The sequence below is a fragment of the Rhinichthys klamathensis genome, unplaced genomic scaffold (genome assembly GCF_029890125.1).
Source record: "Rhinichthys klamathensis goyatoka isolate OS25496 unplaced genomic scaffold, OSU_Roscu_1.1 h1tg000748l_1, whole genome shotgun sequence".
In the NCBI taxonomy this organism is placed as follows: Eukaryota; Metazoa; Chordata; class Actinopteri; order Cypriniformes; family Leuciscidae; genus Rhinichthys; species Rhinichthys klamathensis.
The window spans coordinates 341779-362941 of NW_026607157.1; the positions used below are offsets into that span (position 1 = coordinate 341779).

The following is a 21163-nucleotide window of genomic DNA, read 5'->3' on the forward strand; positions in this document are numbered from 1 at the left end:
CCCCATGAGGAAAACAGCGTATAAATCATACTAAGTATTGTTTTTTGAAAATGTAAAAATGCAGAAAGTTGTGTGTGATGGGTAGGTTTAGGGGTAGGGTTAGTGTAAGGGGACAGAATATACAGTTTGTACAGTATAAAAACCATTACGCCTATGGAGAGTCCCCACAAAGATGTGTGCGCCTGTTTGTGTGTTTAAAATAATTATAATATGGGCAGATTTAGACCATGTTTGCTTGTCAGATCTGTGTGAATCTATTAGTACACAAACAGAGATAGAGAGATGTATTATTGGATTGGAAATAGAAACAGTTGGTCTGGCCTCAGTTACATAATGACTTTGAAAAACAGTGAGCCTCTAATAATCCCCTATCAGATGGTGGGATTAAACACACTCTTCTTTTGAAAGAGACCAAGAAAGAGAGACATAAAAACAAGGGAATACATAAATCTACCTATTCTGTAATAATAAATACTAACATGCACTAAAGTCAAAATACTTTGTCTTACAGGTCCAAAAAAATCCTAAATATGCAAATATTCCTAAAAGAAAGAGTAAACCGGGACACCTAGGTAAGGCATGTGCATAGATCACATTTACAAATAAAACATTCATATTCAAATTTGAAACCTTCACAGAAATTTCACAGGCTTTTATTGGGATTTTTACCTTTGTGATTATACTCCTTTCAGTATAGTAAACAAGCTAAATGTTGTGGTAATTGGCATGTTAAAGTGAAAATTATAACTTGTTCCAATGACGGAAAGCAAGCATGTTCTTCACGGTGAAACGTGCAGCACTGTAGGTGTTTCCCACATCCTAAACCATTTACAGGATGATAGTTCGCACGGTATGACCACAGCCATTGATCAAAAGAAAAAAAAGATGTCTATGGAAACCTTGGTGAGCCATCAAAATACCTTTATTTATGTGTTTTAACAACAAATTGTAGCATAACTAATATCTCCAAAATAGTTTCACCTCAGATAAAAGCAAAAGGTATAAGACTAGCTTAAAGTAATGGTACAGAAAGTTTTAAAAAAAAACGTATACTTTGTTCTTCACAGTTTTACCTTCCTCCTTTTACACTCTGAAAGCTTTTACAGCTGCAAGTGGAAAATTCACTATTACAAAATATATGCTTGACATCTCAAAAAAAAAAACCAAAAGGGGAAGCCGAGGGTTTTTCATTTTGTCACATCTACAAGAAGCAGGCCATGGTGCTCAGACAGACAAAAATAGATGAGATGTGACAGCTCTCGTACGGAAGAGAGAATGAACACAAACTCAGGGTAGTCATGAGAATTGTATAAACACAAGAAAGCAAGCAATTATATGTACATTATTAATAACTCATGGTATAAATGAAGAAAGAGGAAACCGGCAAAATAAAAATAAAACAATCTAGCTGATAAATTTAACGACAGCCCCCTTGACAGCTGGCTTCCTGTTGTAGTACAGTTAAATATTACTGGATAATCTACCCTTTGAAGGAACATTTTCTGTATTTGAGGCTTATATACGGTACACAAACTATTTGCACACAATAATAATATTTCTAATTGAATTGCAGTGTGCACTGCATGCATGTTTGACACATGAGAATTATGTTGATAGATGTGCAGTTAAAGTCTAGAGTTGTTTTTTTTCTGGGAAACTAAAGTGAACGCCAGTGATTTGGACTTGGAGGCTGGTGATGAAGGGTGAAATAAAATGGCTGGCTTAATAACCACAGTAAATGAATTGTAGTAGAATCCATTGCCTGTAAAAAAAAAAAAATTATTATATGAAGCAAACTGAAAAAGAAAACACTGTTCATGAAAATACTAAGGGCAGACAATTTGCATAAAACATGGAAACAAATAAAAAGAGACCTTCATCCTTGATCTGGGGCTGCATGGTTTCCTTGAGGTCCTCTGCTCAGCCGTATTTTCTTCTCCTTTAGCGAGCGCAGGAAAAGAGCTAAGACGGAACAATGAGTCGAAAGTGAAATTTCAGAAGAAGCTTAATGTATTCATTGAATGAATAAAAGATGACCTCTCACCATCAGTGTCCTGCCCAGGTCTTTTTCTGCTTGTTTCCAGGTTGTTGTTGTTCTCCTTCTCCTCTTGCTCCATTGGTCTGCTCCCAAGATCAGTGATCTTCAAAAAAGATCAGTGACCACAAAAAAAAGTCACAACTGATCTCATAATATCAGAAAACCTCAAGTAAAGCTGCATGCCATATAATGACATAACATTAATTCAATGCTGAGTTTACCTGTCCTCCAGCTTTAAGCGGCTCCATAACCACAACTGGAGAGAAAAACAGATCCATTAAACACAGTCGAATGAAACTTAAACTGGCCAATGAGAGTGAAGCTTTACCTGGTTGGAGGGAAAGGGTTAGTGATGGGATTTTCTTGATCTCTGAGCTGAAAGAGGTTTCAGCGGCTTGAGATGTTTCACCTTCCTTTACCTCTTCCTGTTCTTTACATCTTTCCTGTGCTTCCTCCTGCTGTGTAAACATCACAGTCTGATTTATTTTTATACTCATTAATACAAACATATATGGAGACCTGCACATGACATTTAAAGAAGAAAAAAAAGATTAAACAAAATTATTTGTTCCCAAAAATAATGAATTTGTTCATTTTAGGCAAATTGTGGCCATGTTAAATTAAAACATCATGGCTACAAATCGGTGGACATGTTTGAACTAAAATGGGGGAACAGATTAATAAAATGTGGCTTCTAATTTTTAATTTGTGGTGACAATATAAATGTTTTTTTTTCCTATATTTCATGTGCGGGGCTCCATGAACAAGCACAGCTTGTTAATATTGAGTAACTGACATTTTAGAAATTTAGTTTATTTGTTCTGAATAGTTCTAAACCAAGCCAAAGCAGAAGTAACCTTTTCATGTTAGCGAGCAGGGACCACTAGTTGTGCAAGATCCTATATATGCCCCTTCCTCAATGCTAGATACAGTGAGTTACTGCCATCTTGTTCTAGCTAATTGAAGCAGCTTTTCTTAACCAGTTAGCACTGTGCTAAGCTGTTAGGCTACGGTGTTAGCTTGCTTCCAGAAAGAAAACTGAAGACCCAAAGAAAGAGAAACGTTTCATGTGGTTTAGCTGAGCTAAGCAGGCAAAGACAGAAACTGTAAAAAGAAAAAAGAAATGTTGAACTTCACAATCTTTAGCTTTGGTAATATAATGTGATGTGCTATTTATAATTATGTTTGTTCAAGTATAATGAACTTTTTCATTATTTAAAAATCATGTTACCATGATACTCAATCATTTTTAATCAGGCTCAGCCAATGGAATGGCTTTATTGAGGAGGTTTTTATGCATCATTTGAAGTCTACCTGTGTATTATTATCTGCTGTCAGCTGGTCACTTTGAGGGCTCGATGGACATTGAGACGACGATGAAAGTGTAGCAGGTGGTGAGGAAGACAGAGACGAAGATGCATCGCTCTGTGAGTGCGTCTTCTCTTTCTCTTGGCTTTTTGAGCGTCCTGACTCGGACAGGTCCAGCGGCGCTTCCTCTTCCTCCTCTCTTAAATTCTCGCCAAAAATCCTCTCTGACTGGGGCGGCGCTATAACGACTTCTGTCGCTTTCTTTTCGCTACTCTCTACATGCTCCGAGAGGTTTCTGCGGGACAAGGGCCGCGGGCCGCCAGGCGTTGAGCCGTGCATGCGAGACTGGAGGGCGCTGCTTGGTAGGACCAGTTTAGGGAAACGTAGTATGCTTGAGCTTAAAAATGGGCTCTGGCTTGAATTAACCGCTATCCCACTACTAACACCAGAGCCGGCTGCTTCTACTGTTACCCAGTCAGTGGATTCAGAGAGTGGCCATGGGATAGACAGGCCACCAGTCTTGATCGGAAGCGGCCGGTAGGGGACGGGAGCGTGGATTTGTTGCCGGCAACTACGTTCCTCAGAGGCAGCAGAAGAAAAAATGGAATTGTTCTTCGGTAGTCTAAGAGGAGATGCGACAGGAGGAGACAAAGGGGAATGTCGGTGCTCCACCAAGTCCACGCTGGAAGGTCTGTGGACACATGAGGAGAAGCATTAACATGGGTCACACTATTTTGTCTGTTTTCAGTGTCAACGCGTCCGTTTCGTCTGCCTGTCTCACCTCCTGTCAGTGCCGTGTTCGTTCCCCCATCTCACGGGGCCTGAGGTGGGCAACATGGTCTTATTAGATTCCTGAGAGAAACACACATTTCAGCAAACAATGAGACAAGAGTTTCGATGAAACAAGCAACTCGAAACAGCAAAAACAGTATTTAAAGAACAAATTATTGCTTACAAATGAAAACGCCTTGCCCCAGCGTTGCATGAATCTGAGTTCAGATGATTTTTCTGAATAGAAAAAGGATATTACAGATGTTTTCATTAGTACAGTTGGGAACATGCAAGGAATGTTTGCCAGTACCAGGAAACTTCCTACACTGTATATACAGTCAAACCAAAATGTATTCTTCAACATTTCACACATTATCACAGTTTATTCGCTATAGTTTTCGAAAATGGTAATAATATATGACAAGAACGCAGAGTTATCAAATCAATTGATATTTTACTGGTTTTGGCCATCCTTCTGTTACACTGTCTCACAAATGAATTAGGTTGAATAGCTGTCAGATGTTAAATTTAAGTACACAATTAGATAATACCAATTTAGGTCAACCAATTACAGAGCAATGCTTAATTTTGTTCAGTCTGTGGATATAAAAAGGTCGCATCTGCAATTAAAGAAAAAACACTTAAGCAAAACATGGTCAGCTCAAAGTGTCTGAATCATTTTCGGTCCCAAAAAGATTTACTAAGAATAGTAATGTTTCCAAACTTTTGACCGGTACTGTATAGTATATAGCATTGGGTTTTCATATATTTCAGAAATCATTGTTTACTGTGACTTACCCTGACTGTCGGTCGGGCTGTTGACCATCTCTCGTTTGACAGTCGCTACAGGTACAGTGGCGTCCCCTGGTGGAGGTTTGCTGGACTTCAGCCCTGAGGTCAGGTGAGCCACAGCAGCCGCTGCTGTGTCAGGTGACATCTTGATCTCTGGGGTGATTGTGTCCTCTGAATGACCATTCTGCCGACTGAAAGGTAAAGGAGGAAGTTTGTATTTTCATGCATGACTATTATATGCAATGCATGATCGCAAGCCAAAGTGACCATTTGGTGCAGACCGCAATATGTTGGCCAATGTCACATAACTACAGTTACAGTAAATCAGATTGTGCCACTGTGTGACAGGACCTGACCTTTTCCATGATAAACAACAGGAAATGCTTGCACACAAATTTCAAGAAAGCATGCCAAGAACTTACTTCGATAGCTCCCTCATGCCCTTCAGCTCCTCTCTCAGTCTGTCATTTTCTTTCTTTAGAGCATTCATCTCACTCACTGCAGCAGTGAACAAACAGGAATAGCTTTAATATTCATATATTTCACTTCAAAAAATTATTCAGACACCAGATATCAGTTTTGATATTTTTTTTTACTAGTGGGTGCAGGACACTATAGTTAATTTATGTAAGTGAGGATAGCAAAATAAAGTAAACTGTGACATATTATACCCAGAAATTCTTACCAGTAAAATGTATACAAATTTGGGGCCAAAAATGATTCAGACACTTTGAGCTGACCATGTTTTGCTTAAGTGTTTTTTCTTTAATTGCCGATGCGACCTTTTTACACCACAGACTGAACAAAATTAAGCATAGCGGGTAATTGGTTGACCTAAATTGGTATTATCTAATTGTGTACTTAAATTTAACAGCTGACAGCTATTCAACCTAATTCATTTGTGAGACAGACTAACCGGAAGGATGGCCAAAACCAGTGAAATATCAACTGATTTGATAACTCTTGAGTTCTTGTCATATTTTATTACCATTTTCTCAACTGTAGCGAATAAATTGATAATGTGAGAAATGTTGAAGGTGTGTGAATACATTTTGGTTTGACTGTATATACAGTTGGGCCCAAAAGTCTGACCTTTTGTGCAAAAGGAATTAACATGGTCAATGCAGTGTTATTTTAGTATTGCAGTAGTACATTTTAAGTCCTTTGACAAACTTCAACTCCTTTTTCATATAATATTTATGTCTGATTTTTATTTCACGAAACGTTTGAATAGTTTTAGTTAACAATAACAACACTGGGTCAATGACACTATTTCTTCTTCACATAAAGGCTCTATTTATAGCTCACCCAGTAAAGAGATGTGCTGTAGACTCTGGAGCTGAGAGTTTTCATACTCCTGTTGTCTTTTTTTAGCCACGTCCTGAGTGACTGTACACCTGTCACACAACCCGGCCCGCAACCTGAGGATCGACAAGACACGTCCAGTGTGGGCAGCGGTATGTGAGATTACATTTACGAATGAACCCTCACAAACCTGTTCTCCAGCTGTTTGATGTTCTCAGTGAGAATCCGCTGCTGTTCTCTCATCTGCTGGTTCCTGTTGTAAAGTTCTTCCATGCGCTTTGTATCGCTACAACAGTACGCACATAAAACATTAATGACATGGACGTCAAATTGATGTCAATCGATTTTAGCTTGAAAAATATGGTATTCACACTCACATATTCTTTTTAGTTGACAGCTCCATTACTTTCTCCTGCCACACTGTAGAGAGAGAGAAACATAAATAGTGAATCTGGACAACTGGAGTGTGAAGCTCTGGATGGCACAAAGCGAAGCAGTGGAGGCAGTAAAGATTTTACAAGTACTTAAATATCATGTTCAGGTCCTTTGTATTTGCTTTTCTTTCTTTTTTTTTAACACTTTTTAGGCATTAATGTGAGTCACAATGTGAATTCACCCCACCATTATTCATTAAACTATCTCCTTTTGTGTTCAAAAAAGTTAAAAACAAGTGCCAATTTCATACTAAGCAATGTTGCAGATTTATTAAAGAGTTTGCGAGCTCATAGCATGCATTGCAGAATGAATCAATTATGTTTATTGCTTCTCTGTTTTTTTGCAAATATTGTTGTGTTTTCGTTTGCTGTTGTATTGCTCTCTATAAAACTAATTGCGTTAGTTACTTTTTATGGAAAGTAATTTTACGTTACTTTTGCGTGCCTTTTTCTCATCTGGGCTGGGCTTGCTTGTTTGTTTTTCAACAACAACAACAACAACAACAACAACAGAAAATCTATTTTTAGCAAATGTAAAGACCCTATCAGACCAAAAGTGAAATGAACAAGCCTCAGGCTGAAGGAAATGCAAATTCACGGCTGTACAGTAGATGGCGCAGCTCAAACAAACCAAAATAAGCTGTGCTGCTATTCTGGATTAAAGAAGAATATGAGGCAGGAGAAGAAAGTTCAAAACTCTTACTTCAGCAACAAAACAAAAAACAAAAGAATTAAACAAATGTGATGTAGTTAATTCTGCTTATAAGTAGGCCTATGGTTGAAGTGGATCATCGAAGGTCAGCAGCAAAGACATTGGTTACTAAAGTGAGATTCACGAGTTCACACATAGCCTACAATTTGAGGGAGTAAAGTTGAATGCGTATTTGGCGTGCTGTCCGAGGGAAGGGCTCCAAGCTCTGAGTTCGGAACGAACCCAGAGTACTTCCCCCGTATGTAAATGGTTAGGACTAGAAGAGTGGAGAAGGGGTGGTGGAGGGATGCTGCAAAACTGTCAATGGATTGAAGTGAGACTGCTGAGGCTATGTTTACACGGAAACGATCTGAAGAAAAAACGCAAAAGTGGCGTTGCGTTATCACTTTTTATTCTGCGTTTAGACGAGCGTTATGGTTGGGAAATCTGCGTGCATATGGTGACGCAAAAGTGTGTGAAATTAGATGTAGTATGCACTCCAGGCAGCTAGGTGGCAATGTGAAGCACTGCCACACAACAACACCATATCTTAGAATATTTTGTACAACTGTTGAAAAGACTCATGTTTTTCAGAGCTGCTAGGTCAAATTGAAGGTCCGACGAATGGAAATAATCTGACATGTTGGTTGTTATTTTCCTGTACTGGTGCATGCATGTGACGTAAACGCGTACGCGACGAGAGCCACCGTGAGCAGATTTGCGTTTTTACCGTTTAGACGGGAACGCGATGGTGGAGCGTTTTTAAGATTTCCACTCTGGAGGGTGGTTTCACTTTTTAGCGTTTTTAAGCCCCCAAAACGCCGTTGCCGTGTAAACGAAAGGCACATCCGAAAAAATATTTTCACGTTTTCACCCGGAATCGTTCTCGTGTAAACGGGGCCTGAATATATCGTTGATTGCTGAGTGCTCTCCACCCGTGTTAATTATCTGAACGTGCTCCTCCCGAACTTTGTTAATAAAACATCATTTAAATACATAAAGTAGCTATATTTATGTAATTGAACATATTTAATTATTGCAGGTTCGCGTAACAGTTTGCAGTCACATTTTTTTATTAATTTTGAGGAACACTGGATCTGTTTTTTATGGCAGCAAATCGTTAGGCTTGTTTGAGATGAGCAAAATCTGCGCAGAACCGATCACCGGTGATCTAATTCCGGTTAGAAATGTGTCTCTGATGTCATGCTGACGTATGTCAAAAAAACTCTCGCGACGCAAGGCGCACGTGTCAGATTATGCAGTCGCGCGCAGCTGCTCTCCACCATAGACATAATAAATACATAGACGCCCTATAGACCAATTTTCAGTTGGTAAACATGGTGACGTTTTTATGTGGGCGGAGCTTAAGTGGTGGCAGAACGATCCCTCTGGCCGCTTCACTAACGTAAAGTCTGCAAGTTTTGTTAGCTTGTTTTTAACAATGACTGGAGAAAATCCGATTTTATCTTAATGTGCAAGGTCACTCACTGTCCAGGACCGCGATTGTTATTTGCAAAAGTTAATTTTAACGGACGGAACCAGATTGGCCGACCCGTACACTCATTGAGGATCTGACAGGATTAACGTTAACGCTACCTCCGGTTGAGTGGCCTGACTTCTACACCTCAGTTACCTGATAGAGAAACGGAGAGCATATAAATCTTTAGATGCCTATAACTATGTGCTGAATGGTGATGTGCAAGACTTGTGTGTACGATCCGCAGTTCTGCCTAGCCAGCGCAAAGACGACAATGTAAAGAGTGACATTACGGTGCAATTTTAATGAGGTGAATATTTTCTAGAAATAAAAAATTGCAGATAAAGCATATTAATTTTTCATTGATTCTTGCACCCAACAACACAACAAGATGACATTTAATAATAAGAAGAATAATTTAAGATCCTTATTTTGTAGCCGAATCTGTGCTGGTTTGTATTTGCCGCCTCCAGTTTTCCCTCTGTTCTGCCACCAGCTAGCGCCGTGACGTAACTGTGACGTCGGCTGGAAATTGGTCTATACTGCTCATTTTAAATACATAGGAGTGCTAGAACTAACGAGCCGTAACTTAAGAAAATAACCGTCATTTTTACACGTCTGTTAAAAAATTGCATTGTAAACATCAGTTACAGCTTTAACTTCTTATTAACTTGGCAAATAACCGAGGTATAAGCGGGATAATCCACGGCTAGCCATGCATTAAAGGATTTTAATGCACGACCTAGAGCCTCCGCTTCGCGTCGGGTGGTTCTTCGCCTCTACGTCGTGCATTAAAATCCTTTAATGCATGGCTAGCCGTGGATTATCCCTTACCTATCCTAGTGCGAGATCGTTTACCCCATAGACATAATAAATACATAGACGCCCTATTGGCCGCTTTGGAACGTTGCTGCGATACGTCAACGGGTCCGCCATTTTGCTGAGGGCAAGACTGCACTGTAATCAAATGTAAGTAAACGGGGGAGCTGCGTTTTTTCTGGATAAAAACAAACTGTTTTTACATTTATCAACCGATTTCAGTGGTTTGTATGTGGTGTACAAAAAGTTCCATCTCTAGTTATTTAAAATCTCGATAGTTATGCTTGTAAAATATTTTTTTTAATAAAGAATGGTCGAAGCTCAGGCTTGTCATGTATCTGGCTTTTTATTCTTGGATAAGAATGGTGAAGACACCCATACTGAGATATAAGTTTTCTTATTGTGGAAGTTTTCTTATTTCTGTGATTGACCAGATTTTAGCAATAACAAAGATAACTGATGGATCCTTTATAATAATACGTTATGGTACAACTACAGTGCAATGCAAATAGTAAATATAACATAAAGTGAGAAGTAATAGTAAATAGTTTAGTCAATAAAATAAATAAATAATATACAGCAAATACAATAGTAATGATTAGTATAATTATATAATATCATAAGTACAATAATACAATCATAAAAATATTGATAATAGCATAGTTTATTAATAATACTATAATAATAGCAATAGAATAAGAAATATCAATTACAGAATATACACAATAAAAAATAAGTTAAATAGTGACTTTAATATTTAACTCCACATTACCTAAATTACATAACTCCATTACCTCCACAGCTCGTCCTCCACAGCGGAGCCTGTCGTGAACGCGCTGACTAGTAAACAGGGCCACCGATAACAGCGGATAAAAAGTTATATGGCACATTCACTAATAGGGACTAAACGTCAATAATATGCTTTACATTGACTATGGCCTGCCCATACTTTGACTACAAACTTGGTCCTCAAATCATTATGTATTTTGCAATAGCCTACATGTAACTTTATAACGTTGCACTCTTTCTATAAGTTATAAATAGCTAGTAAGATAACGTTAATATAACGGTAACTAACGTTACAGTATGTAAGTAATTATTCTAGTGATATATAATGCAAGATAAGGTGTGCTAGTACATTATTTCAGCAACATGACAAGCCAGTGAATTAGCAGGTTTCAATTGTTGCTTAGCAGAGTGCGTGACATTTTATCTACATGTTATGCGGCTAGCGTTTTGACACCGAGTCAATGGGCTCTGTGTAATTCTTTCTTTTTCGCTTGTTTATCGTCATCAGTTTTTTTCCTTTTACCTCTTTGTTTTATGAGCAGGTGTCACTCGAGAATTGGCAGTTTAGGTTGTTTCTCCGTCATAAGCACAGCTGCAGCACGCCGGCAATCTTGAGTTTGAACGACGGCTCGCGCTGTGCAAGAGAGGGGTGTGATCAGCGCGTACACGAGCGTGATTGACACTGCTAAGACATTCCTCCTGGCTCTGATTGGTTGTTTCATTTAAATGTAATGCGCCCCAACACTGGATGCATGGAAGCAACCAGAGATGGGTACTCGAGTTATAGAGACTCGGACTCGAGTCGAATTTTAATAGACTTCAGACTTAACTCGGACTCGAACTGAAATGACTTCAGACTTGACTCGGACTCGACCAAAGGACTCGTGAATATTTTAAAAACGACTCAAGTCTTTAATCCTTAACTACTGATATAATAAAAAAAAGAATGTGTTTTATTTGAATGGTTTTATAATATCTGCGTCATATTCCCCTACGTGTCGCGGTAGTTGGACTTCGGACCCTTGTCATAGAATTTGATTATGTATGTCAGTGTATTGCGCGTAACTCCGATATATCACAATGAAAGTCCCATGAAACATGACGGGAGAAACCGTGCCATATGTTCATTTGGGTTTATTAACATGTCAAATCGGCTAGATGCAAAGAATGTGGGAAAACAATTAAAGACACTGACATTACATTTTATGAGACATCGCATCCACAAAGGTTAGTCACATTATAGCCTACTGTGGTGCAGCTGCATGGCTCATTTGGATTGCAAGCCTATTAAAACATTAACATATAAAATCTAGCCTTTAAACCTATAGCACTATGTTTTACTTTTATCGATCTTTTCGAAGTATATGCAGCTTTTCTCTCTCTTTTAATGTCTAAGAGAGAGAGGAGATAGAAGGATTTTAATCCATTTATTACTTAAAGCGCATATCTTAATATCGCAATCAGCATGCGTACAGTTTTCTATTGACTTAAAACATTCCGAGGTTTGATATTTTCAGATAATGACTGTCATTAATAACAACACCGCTGTCTAAAAAACTACTGTACAAACCATGACTGGGGCCATCTTGCGTCCACTAGCGATTGGATTGAAAATAACTACTTGTCTTGTTGCCAGGACGATTGTTTTATGCATTGTAATGGATTAAGTAACAAGCTGGATTTACATTATCCCTTAAATCTTAGGACCTTTATTACAAACAAAACAGATAATAGAAAGATCACATTTTGCCTATATAATAGCCTACAAATAATAGGATTTTTGAGTATGATTTTTTTTTTGTAAGGCATGAAATGACTCGAGACTCGACTCAGACTCGTGACAAAAGACTCCAGACTTGACTCAGACTCCAGTGATAAAGACTTCAGACTTGACTCAGACTCCAGCTTAAAGACTCCAGACTTAACTCAGACTCCAGTGATAAAGACTTCAGACTTGACTCGGACTCCAGCTTAAAGACTCCAGACATGAGTCAGACTCCAGTGATAAAGACTTCAGACTTGACTCGGACTCCAGTGATAAAGACTTCAGACTTTACCCGGACTCCAGCTTAAAGACTCCAGACTTGACTCAGACTCCAGTGGTAAAGACTTCAAACTTGACTCGGACTCCAGATTAAAGACTCCAGACTTGACTCAGACTCCAGTGATAAAGACTCCAGACTTGACTCTGACTCCAGCTTAAAGACTCCAGACTTGACTCAGACTCCAGTGATAAAGATCTCAAACTTGACTCGGACTCCAGCTTAAATACTCCAGAATTGACTCAGACTCCAGTGATAAAGACTTCAGACTTTACTCGGACTCCAGATTAAATACTCCAGACTTAACTCAGACTCTAGTGATAAAGACTTCAGACTTGACTCAGACTCCAGTGATAAAGACTTCAGACTTGAATCGGACTCCAGTTTAAATACTCCAGACTTGACTCAGACTCCAGTGATAAAGACTTCAGACTTTACTCGGACTCCAGCTTAAATACTCTAGACTTGACTCAGACTCCAGTGATAAAAGACTTCAGACTTGAATCGGACTCCAGCTTAAATACTCCAGACTTAACTCAGACTCTAGTGATAAAGACTTCAGACTTGACTCAGACTCCAGTGATAAAGACTTCAGACTTGACTCGGACTCCAGCTTAAATACTCCAGACTTGACTCAGACTCCAGTGATAAAGACTTCAGACTTAAATCGGACTCCAGTTTAAATACTCCAGACTTGACTCAGACTCCAGTGATAAAGACTTCAGACTTTACTCGGACTCCAGCTTAAATACTCCAGACTTGACTCATACTCCAGTGATAAAGACTTCAGACTTGACTCGGACTCCAGCTTAAAGACTCCAGACTTGACTCATACTCCAGTGATAAAGACTTCAGACTTGACTCAGACTCCAGCTTAAAGACTTCAGACTTAACTCGGACTCCAGATGAAAGACTTGTGAACATCTCTGGAAGCAACACTCTCACAGAAGTTACTGTCGAACTAAGAAGCTTTCTATTGGTCTATAATTTGAACACAACCAAAATCTGCGTAGGGCACTTTTTCGCCCTCACATGAAACTCCCAATTGCGTAAAAAATTCCTTTTGCAAAAACTGGATTTCGCAGAGAACTGTAAATGACACCACACCATATCTTTTTTGTAGTGATGTAAAGATGTTTTTACTGTTGATTGTGGCTGTTAAGGAAGTTTGTGAAATGTGCATCTACATTAAACCGAGTTTTTGACCATATTTTGTGTCAGTAATACAGAGATAGTCATGCATGCGTTGGTGGAATCTCAGTCAAGATTGTTCAAGACAAAAAAAGAAGGGTGGTCTTACCCTCTAACTCATGGTCATGGACCTCCCGCAGTTTCTGGAGGAGCTCAGAGAAGCTCTCCACAGCCATGCTGGTCTTCCTACACACCTGCCACTCGTCTTCCTACGGATAGGGATAGGCAGGATTTTTTTTTGTTGAAAACTGTAAACAAGATGCAGATTTGTTCAATCAAATCTTGATTAGAGAACAATTTGTGCCAGTTCACGTTCTGCCGTTGCCCTGGGTGAACTTTGGAATTTCTACACTCATACTATACCAAGGCTATTAAAGGCTGGTCTTGCTAAACCGGTTTTGCAAGGTGAGCACTGTAGGCCTAACTTTATTTGTGTATGCATTTATGAGTGTGTGTAAATGAGAGAGTGAGAGAGTAAGAAATAAGGAGATATGGCTTTTTCACAACATGTGTGTGTGCTAACACTTAAAAAACAAACAGGATCTGGAAGTTTATTTATGACCCATGTAATGCACTGAAGGGTTCAATTCGACAAATACTACACTAACACTAACATCTACATATGACATTCACCTTATTTTTCTTGACCTGTGCTATCTACAAACATCCACTTGTTCGTCTCATAAATGACTGCTTCAAACACCTTTACCAGGGCACTAAAACTAAACGATTCCTGACGATTGTCATGATTGACGTAAAAGCTTAGTCACATAGAATGATTGCAATGCGCTGAAATGTGAATACATAATTGATATATACACTATTGTTCAAAAGATTGGGGTCAGTACATGACCCATCAAAGTGACATTTATAATGCTGCAAAAGATTTCAATTTAAAATAAATGCCGTTTTACTAAACCTTTTTTTATTTATCAAAGAATCCAGAAAAAAAAGTATGGTTTCAAATCTGCATATTAGAATGATTCACTGAAGGATCATGTGACACTGAAGACTGGAGTAATGATGATGAAAATTCACCTTTGCATCACAGGAATAAATTACATTTTAAAATATGTTCAAATTGAAATCAGTTATTTTACATTGTAATAATATTTCAAAATATTAATGTTTTTACTGTATTTTTAATCAAATAAATGCAGCCTCGATGAGACTTTCAGAAACATTAAAAAACTCTACCAACCCCAAACTTTTGAATGGCACTATATATAAATTCTGTGACAGTTAAAACAGACACTCAGTTTAGGCTACAGTAGGCACTGTAAATTATGCCAGATACAAATGTTTTCCTGCACTGTCAATTTTAAGTACAATCAACTTGGAAGTCATTTCAACTTAAATTACATTTAAACATACTTCTTGTATAAGTAATTTTGATGAGTTAAAGCAATGTAAACGCATACGTTGTCATAACTTATTGATCATATCATTTTTTACAGTGAACTTAACTTGTCTTAAAGCTGATGGCAAACGAGCACATTTTCTGAGTGCAGGGTGTTTAATTTCGAATGCAAAGTGGGAAATGTGCTGCAAAGCTTCATATAAACATCTAAATACATTACAATAGCTAATTACATGTTTTCACCCCGTCTGCAAGACTTCTGCCTGCAGAGATACACAGCCTGCTGCTGAGGGCTCTTGAGGGTGTGGTTAATCTCCCCCCCCCCCCCCCCCCCCCTCCTCCACCCTTCCCCCATACAATCGTTTTTGCATTTTGATCTGAGTGATTTTCGGCTGCTCCTTCACTCTCTCTACATGTCAGGATATGTTAGCTAACAGTTGTGAACGTTACAGCAGCGGGAGCAAGAGGGAACCTGTCTCTCAGATCTGCAAACTTCACATTTCACACACACCTACACACACACACACACACACACACACACACTAATGTTTTAAACCCACTGCTTTGCGCTGACTTTGCAAATATGATTACAGATTTTGCAAACACAAACAGGTGATAAAGATTAGATCTGAGCTCTCAGTGCCCTTGACATTTTGGGGTCAGATGTCATACATGCTGTCACTAAAAAGTGGAATATTACATATTACATGTAATTGATCTAAAACATACAAAATCAGTCAGTTAGTCAGCAAGATGTGAAGGTGGATTCTGAGCAGGCCTGGGGCATAATGATAATTTTATCAATGTACATGAGAAAGTATGCTTCTGAAATGGATTGGTGGATCAGGTTTGGCATTACGCAATCCCTGCCTATGATTTAGCTTGTTTTTTGTGTTTTTTTGTCATTTGATGGATGTTTGTGTTGTACATGCTGTTTAATACCACATCAGTTTAATACCACTTGGTATATTACCATGGGCATGACAATATAGGAGAGACAGAGAGAGAGAGAGAGAGAGAGAGAGAGAGAGAGAGAGAGAGAGAGAGAGAGAGAGAGAGAGAGAGAGAGAGAGAGAGAGAGAGAGAGAGAGAGAGAGAGAGAGAGAGAGAGAGAGAGAGAGAGAGAGAGAGAGAGAGAGAGAGAGAGAGAGAGAGAGAAAAGCAAGCAAGTGTAAGAGAGGAAGTTGCAAGCAAATGTTTAACTTGAAAATGTAAACATGTACTGAGGATATGATACAAAGTTAACCGACACATTCTTATTAGCATTCAATTATTACTTTTTAATAGTTTGGTTTAAAAAAAGATTATCGTTTATCATAAAATACCTGTGGTTATTAATATGCTCAATATTCCAGTTAATATAAAAACAGAAAAACACATGAAACACTAATGTTAATAAGAAAAATAGATAGACGCAGATGGAATTAAATGCAATACCATGACCAGATGAATTCATATCACTGATCAAATAAAGAAGAAATATTAAGTCACTCCACCCAACTGAAATAGCTTGAATGGGTGATTGTGTTTAATCTGGAAATGTATGGGTGTGAATTTATGTGTTGCGTTATTGATGACTGATCACATTATGCAATTGCTCAGTACATATCTACCAAAAACACATGACACCTGATCGATACAGTGTGTTCAGGTGAAATGAGTTTCACTCACCCCGTGCCACCTTGTGGACGTGAATCACGTCACCTGCCAATCACGCGATGCTGTCGGTCTCCTCGTCACGCCAGTGTCCTCCGGAGCCCCTCGGAGAGTTACATCGGATGGAAAACTATTGGGAATGAGAAAGACATACAGAGGAAAGGTAAAGAAGAGTTGTTTAATACGCCCTGTGCTCCTCTCCTCCCGCTCCTCCTCCCCACTGACGAGGAGAACAGGTTTGAGCAGTTCCTCTCGGCAGCACACAAACACCAGTTCTCCCCTGGATAAACCGGTCCTGCTGAAATCCCACTAAACCTGCCCGACCACAAAGAAAAAAAAAAAAAAATCCTCAGAAGGATATAGAGAACCTTTAGACACACAAAGCCGCTTTATTCTGCTTTGATTTGCTCTTTCAATCTCAAGGAACCAGAGGCCTTTATTCAGCTTCATTGCAGGGGCATGGGGCAATTGTATGTTTATTTACTACGTACATTCCCTGGTGTCTTTTTAAATCCTCACATTTTATGATAATAATTATCAAACTGAATGATCTTTATCAAGAAGTCATATGTTGCTTTGCAAAACCTTGAAGCAGCATTTGAGGTTCCTCAGATTGCCCACACAGGGCAACCTCCATACGCCCTTTTTAAGGTGAATATTCTTACTGTGCAACTTTAGAAAGTTTAATGTTGGTTTTACTATAGTAGCTAGTGTAAAAACAAAGCAAAGTAACCACACATTTAACCATGGTTTTACTACAGGAACCATTGTTAATTTACACTCACTGGCCACTTTATTAGGTAAACCTGTTGAACTGCTTAACACACATCTAATCAGCCAATCACATGGAAGCAATTCAATTCATTTAGATAGGTTGGGATGATCTGCTGAAGTTGAAACTAAGCAGATGGGGAAGAAATGTGATTTAAGTGACTTTGAACGTGGCATGCTTGTTGGTGGCAGATAGGCTGGTCTGTATTTCAGAAACTTCTGATCTGCTGAGCTTTTCACACACAACCATCTCAAGGGTTTGAAAGAGAAGGGTCAGAGAAAGAGAAAATATCCAGTGAGTGGCATTTCTGTGGGAAGCCAACACACAACACATCAAACCTTGAAGCAGATGGGCATCAGCAGAAGATGGGCATCATGCCACTCCTGTCAGCTAAGAACAGGAAACTAAGGCTACAATTCACACTGACTCACCAAAATTGGACAATAGAAGATTGGAAAAACATTGCCTGGTCTGAGTCTCAATTTCTGCTACAACATTTAGATAGTAGACAGACATTTAGACAGAATTTGGCCTGAACAACATAAAAAAATGAATCCATCCTTCCTTGCGTGTGTGTCATGACAGAAGGACTCCGTCACCTTAAGATCTAGCACAATGGGGGTTCGTATCCTTCCTCCGAACACGGAGAAGGAGAGGAAGGGGCGAGTCCAAAATTTGATGGGCCTACGTCAGCAGGGCCAGCCGGTGGGTTCTCTGGCTCAGACTTTTTGGACTTTTTGGAAAGGTTTGGACTACAATGATTCTGCATTGAAGGATTTTTTTTATTGTCTGCCTTGATGACCCATTACCTGGGTGGGAGATGAAGGGGCTGGAGATTCTGGACTTTTGGGGGTTCACCAGGTACCTTCATCATCGGAGCCAGTGGGATAGGCCAGTTACGCCTGTGTCTCATGATGAGATGGCCGCCATACCCTTGCCGGAGGTTGTAACTCCGAAGGCGGTGGGCTCGATGCCACTGTCTCGCCATCGTAGGAGGAGGAGGAGAGGGGCTGTTCACGTCACGTCTGCCGATCCAGAGACTGTTCACGTCACGTCTACCGATCCGGAGACTGTTCACGTCACGTCTGCCGATCCGGAGACTGTTCACGTCACGTCTGCCGATACGGAGACTGTTCACGTCACGTCTGCCGATCCAGAGACTGTTCACGTCATGTCTGTCGATCCAGAGACTGTTCATGTCACGTCTGCCGATCCAGAGACTGTTCATGTCACGTCTGCCGATCCAGAGACTGTTCACGTCACGTCTACCGATCCAGAGACTGTTCACGTCACGTCTGCCGATCCAGAGACTAGAGACTGTTCACGTCACGTCTGCCGGACCGGAGACTGTTCACGTCACGTCTGCCGGTCCGGAGACTGTTCACGTCACGTCTGCCGATCCAGAGACTGTTCACGTCACGTCTACCGATCCAGAGACTGTTCACGTCACGTCTACCGATCCAGAGACTGTTCACGCCACGTCTGCCGATCCAGAGACTAGAGACTGTTCACGTCACGTCTGCCGGTCCGGAGACTGTTCACGTCACGTCTGCCGGACCGGAGACTGTTCACGTCACGTCTGCCGGACCGGAGACTGTTCACGTCACGTCTGCCGGACCGGAGACTGTTCACGTCACGTCTGCCGATCCAGAGACTAGAGACTGTTCACGTCACGTCTGCCGGTCCGGAGACTGTTCACGTCACGTCTGCCGGACCGGAGACTGTTCACGTCACGTCTGCCGATCCAGAGACTAGAGACTGTTCACGTCACGTCTGCCGGTCCGGAGACTGTTCACGTCACGTCTGCCGATCCAGAGACTGTTCACGTCACGTCTACCGATCCAGAGACTGTTCACGTCACGTCTACCGATCCAGAGACTGTTCACGCCACGTCTGCCGATCCAGAGACTAGAGACTGTTCACGTCACGTCTGCCGGTCCGGAGACTGTTCACGTCACGTCTGCCGGACCGGAGACTGTTCACGTCACGTCTGCCGGACCGGAGACTGTTCACGTCACGTCTGCCGATCCAGAGACTAGAGACTGTTCACGTCACGTCTGCCGGTCCGGAGACTGTTCACGTCACGTCTGCCGGACCGGAGACTGTTCACGTCACGTCTGCCGGTCCAGAGACTGTTCACGTCACGTCTGCCGATCCAGAGACTGTTCACGTCACGTCTACCGATCCAGAGACTGTTCACGTCACGTCTACCGATCCAGAGACTGTTCACGCCACGTCTGCTGATCCAGAGACTAGAGACTGTTCACGTCACGTCTGCCGGTCCGGAGACTGTTCACGTCACGTCTGCCGGTCCGGAGACTGTTCACGTCACGTCTGCCGGTCCGGAGACTGTTCACGTCACGTCTGCCGGTCCAGAGACTGTTCACGTCACGTCTGCCGGTCCGGAGACTGTTCACGTCACGTCTGCCGGACCAGAGACTGTTCACGTCACGTCTGCCGGTCCGGAGACTGTTCACGTCCTGGAGGCCGTCCCCGAGCAACCTGATCTGCCAGCCCCGCCCGAGCTGCTCACCCTGTCGCCTGAGCCGGTGTCTGATTCTGTGCCTGAGCCAGCGTCTGTTTCTGTGCCTGAGCCGGTGGATGCTCCGTTGACTGTTCCTGTGCCTGAGCCAGCGTCTGTTCCTGTGCCTGAGCCGGTGGATGCTCCGGTGTCGGTTCCTGTGCCTGAGCCAGCGTCTGTTCCTGTGCCTGGGCCGGTGGATGCTCCGGTGACTGTTCCTGTGCCTGAACCGGTGTCAGTTTCTAGTCCTGAGCCTGGGTCTGTTCCTGAGATACTGATGTCTGTTCCTGAGTGGATGCCTGTTCCTGTTCCATGGCCGCCCGAAGGGTCCTCTCCGCCGTGGCCGACCGAAGGGTTGTCTGCTTCGCTCTGGCCGACGGCTAAGTCGTCACCCCTTGTTCCGGTTCCCCTTCATGGACCTGGACCCCTATCCCTCCCCGGATCCTCCACCATTCCACCTTCCTCCTGGACTCTTGTTTTGTTTTGTTTTCTGACGTGGAGAGTCTGGTAGCCGCTCCGTAGAGGGAGGGTTATGTCACAGTGTCTAGTTGGTGTTCCCTTGTTGTCCACTTGAGGTCTCTTGTCCCTTACTGTCACTATTTCAGTATGAACTACAAGTCCCATCTTCCTGTGTTGTCACTGATTGTTCACTGTCCTCAGCTGTTTCTCGTCACCTTGTTTGTATATGTGTATTTCTACCCTGTCTGGTTCAGTGCTGTGCATGGAGTCCTTGTATTATGTCCCCACACTTCCGTAATCTGTTCTGCCTTGTTTCTCGTGTGTTTCTTATGTTTTTGGATTGCCTTATTGGACTTTTGACCCTGGCCTGGACTGTTTGTGAGTACGGATTACCCCTTAATAAATATTGCTTTTGGATCTCTCATTTTCTGTGTGTGTGTCGTGACAGGTGCGGCACGCAGGTGATGCTCATTATCAATCGCCCTTCTCTCACGGGCTTCGGCCCTGCCCAGCTTGCCACAATGTTATTTGTAGTAAAACCATATTAACCACATTTCCATAATGGCTTTACTGAAGTAACCTTAGTTCAAGTATGATATTTGTTTTAAAACCATAGTAATAATATGGAAAACCCAAGGTTAGACTGAAAGCATGGTTAATTTGTGGAATGTATACCATGGGCCAAAAACCTGTTTTACTACAGTACACGAAACCACTGTTATGTTTTGTAAAGGTATA

General features: G+C 41.2%; 1 protein-coding gene across 2 annotated transcripts; it reads right to left on the reverse strand.

The window, feature by feature from the left end:
* Window positions 1-1605: 1605 nt before the first annotated feature.
* Window positions 1606-16892, reverse strand: rbbp8l (retinoblastoma binding protein 8-like). 2 transcript variants are annotated; one of them, XM_056242741.1, is made up of 15 exons: window positions 16689-16892; window positions 13767-13866; window positions 6592-6634; window positions 6405-6500; window positions 6218-6330; window positions 5332-5407; window positions 4916-5100; window positions 4302-4354; window positions 4128-4198; window positions 3353-4037; window positions 2367-2496; window positions 2260-2294; window positions 2045-2141; window positions 1861-1962; window positions 1606-1717 (listed from the first exon to the last, which is right to left on the reverse strand). In XM_056242741.1, exons 2-14 carry the CDS (start codon window positions 13831-13833, stop codon window positions 1877-1879), a joined length of 1737 nt encoding a protein of 578 aa, XP_056098716.1. In that variant the 5' UTR covers window positions 13834-13866; window positions 16689-16892; the 3' UTR covers window positions 1606-1717; window positions 1861-1876. The 2 variants fall into 2 exon arrangements, with proteins under 2 accessions (XP_056098716.1, XP_056098715.1); XM_056242740.1 differs by having other exon boundaries at window positions 1606-1762; window positions 1875-1962; window positions 16689-16891.
* Between the last annotated feature and the right edge of the window lie 4271 nt (window positions 16893-21163).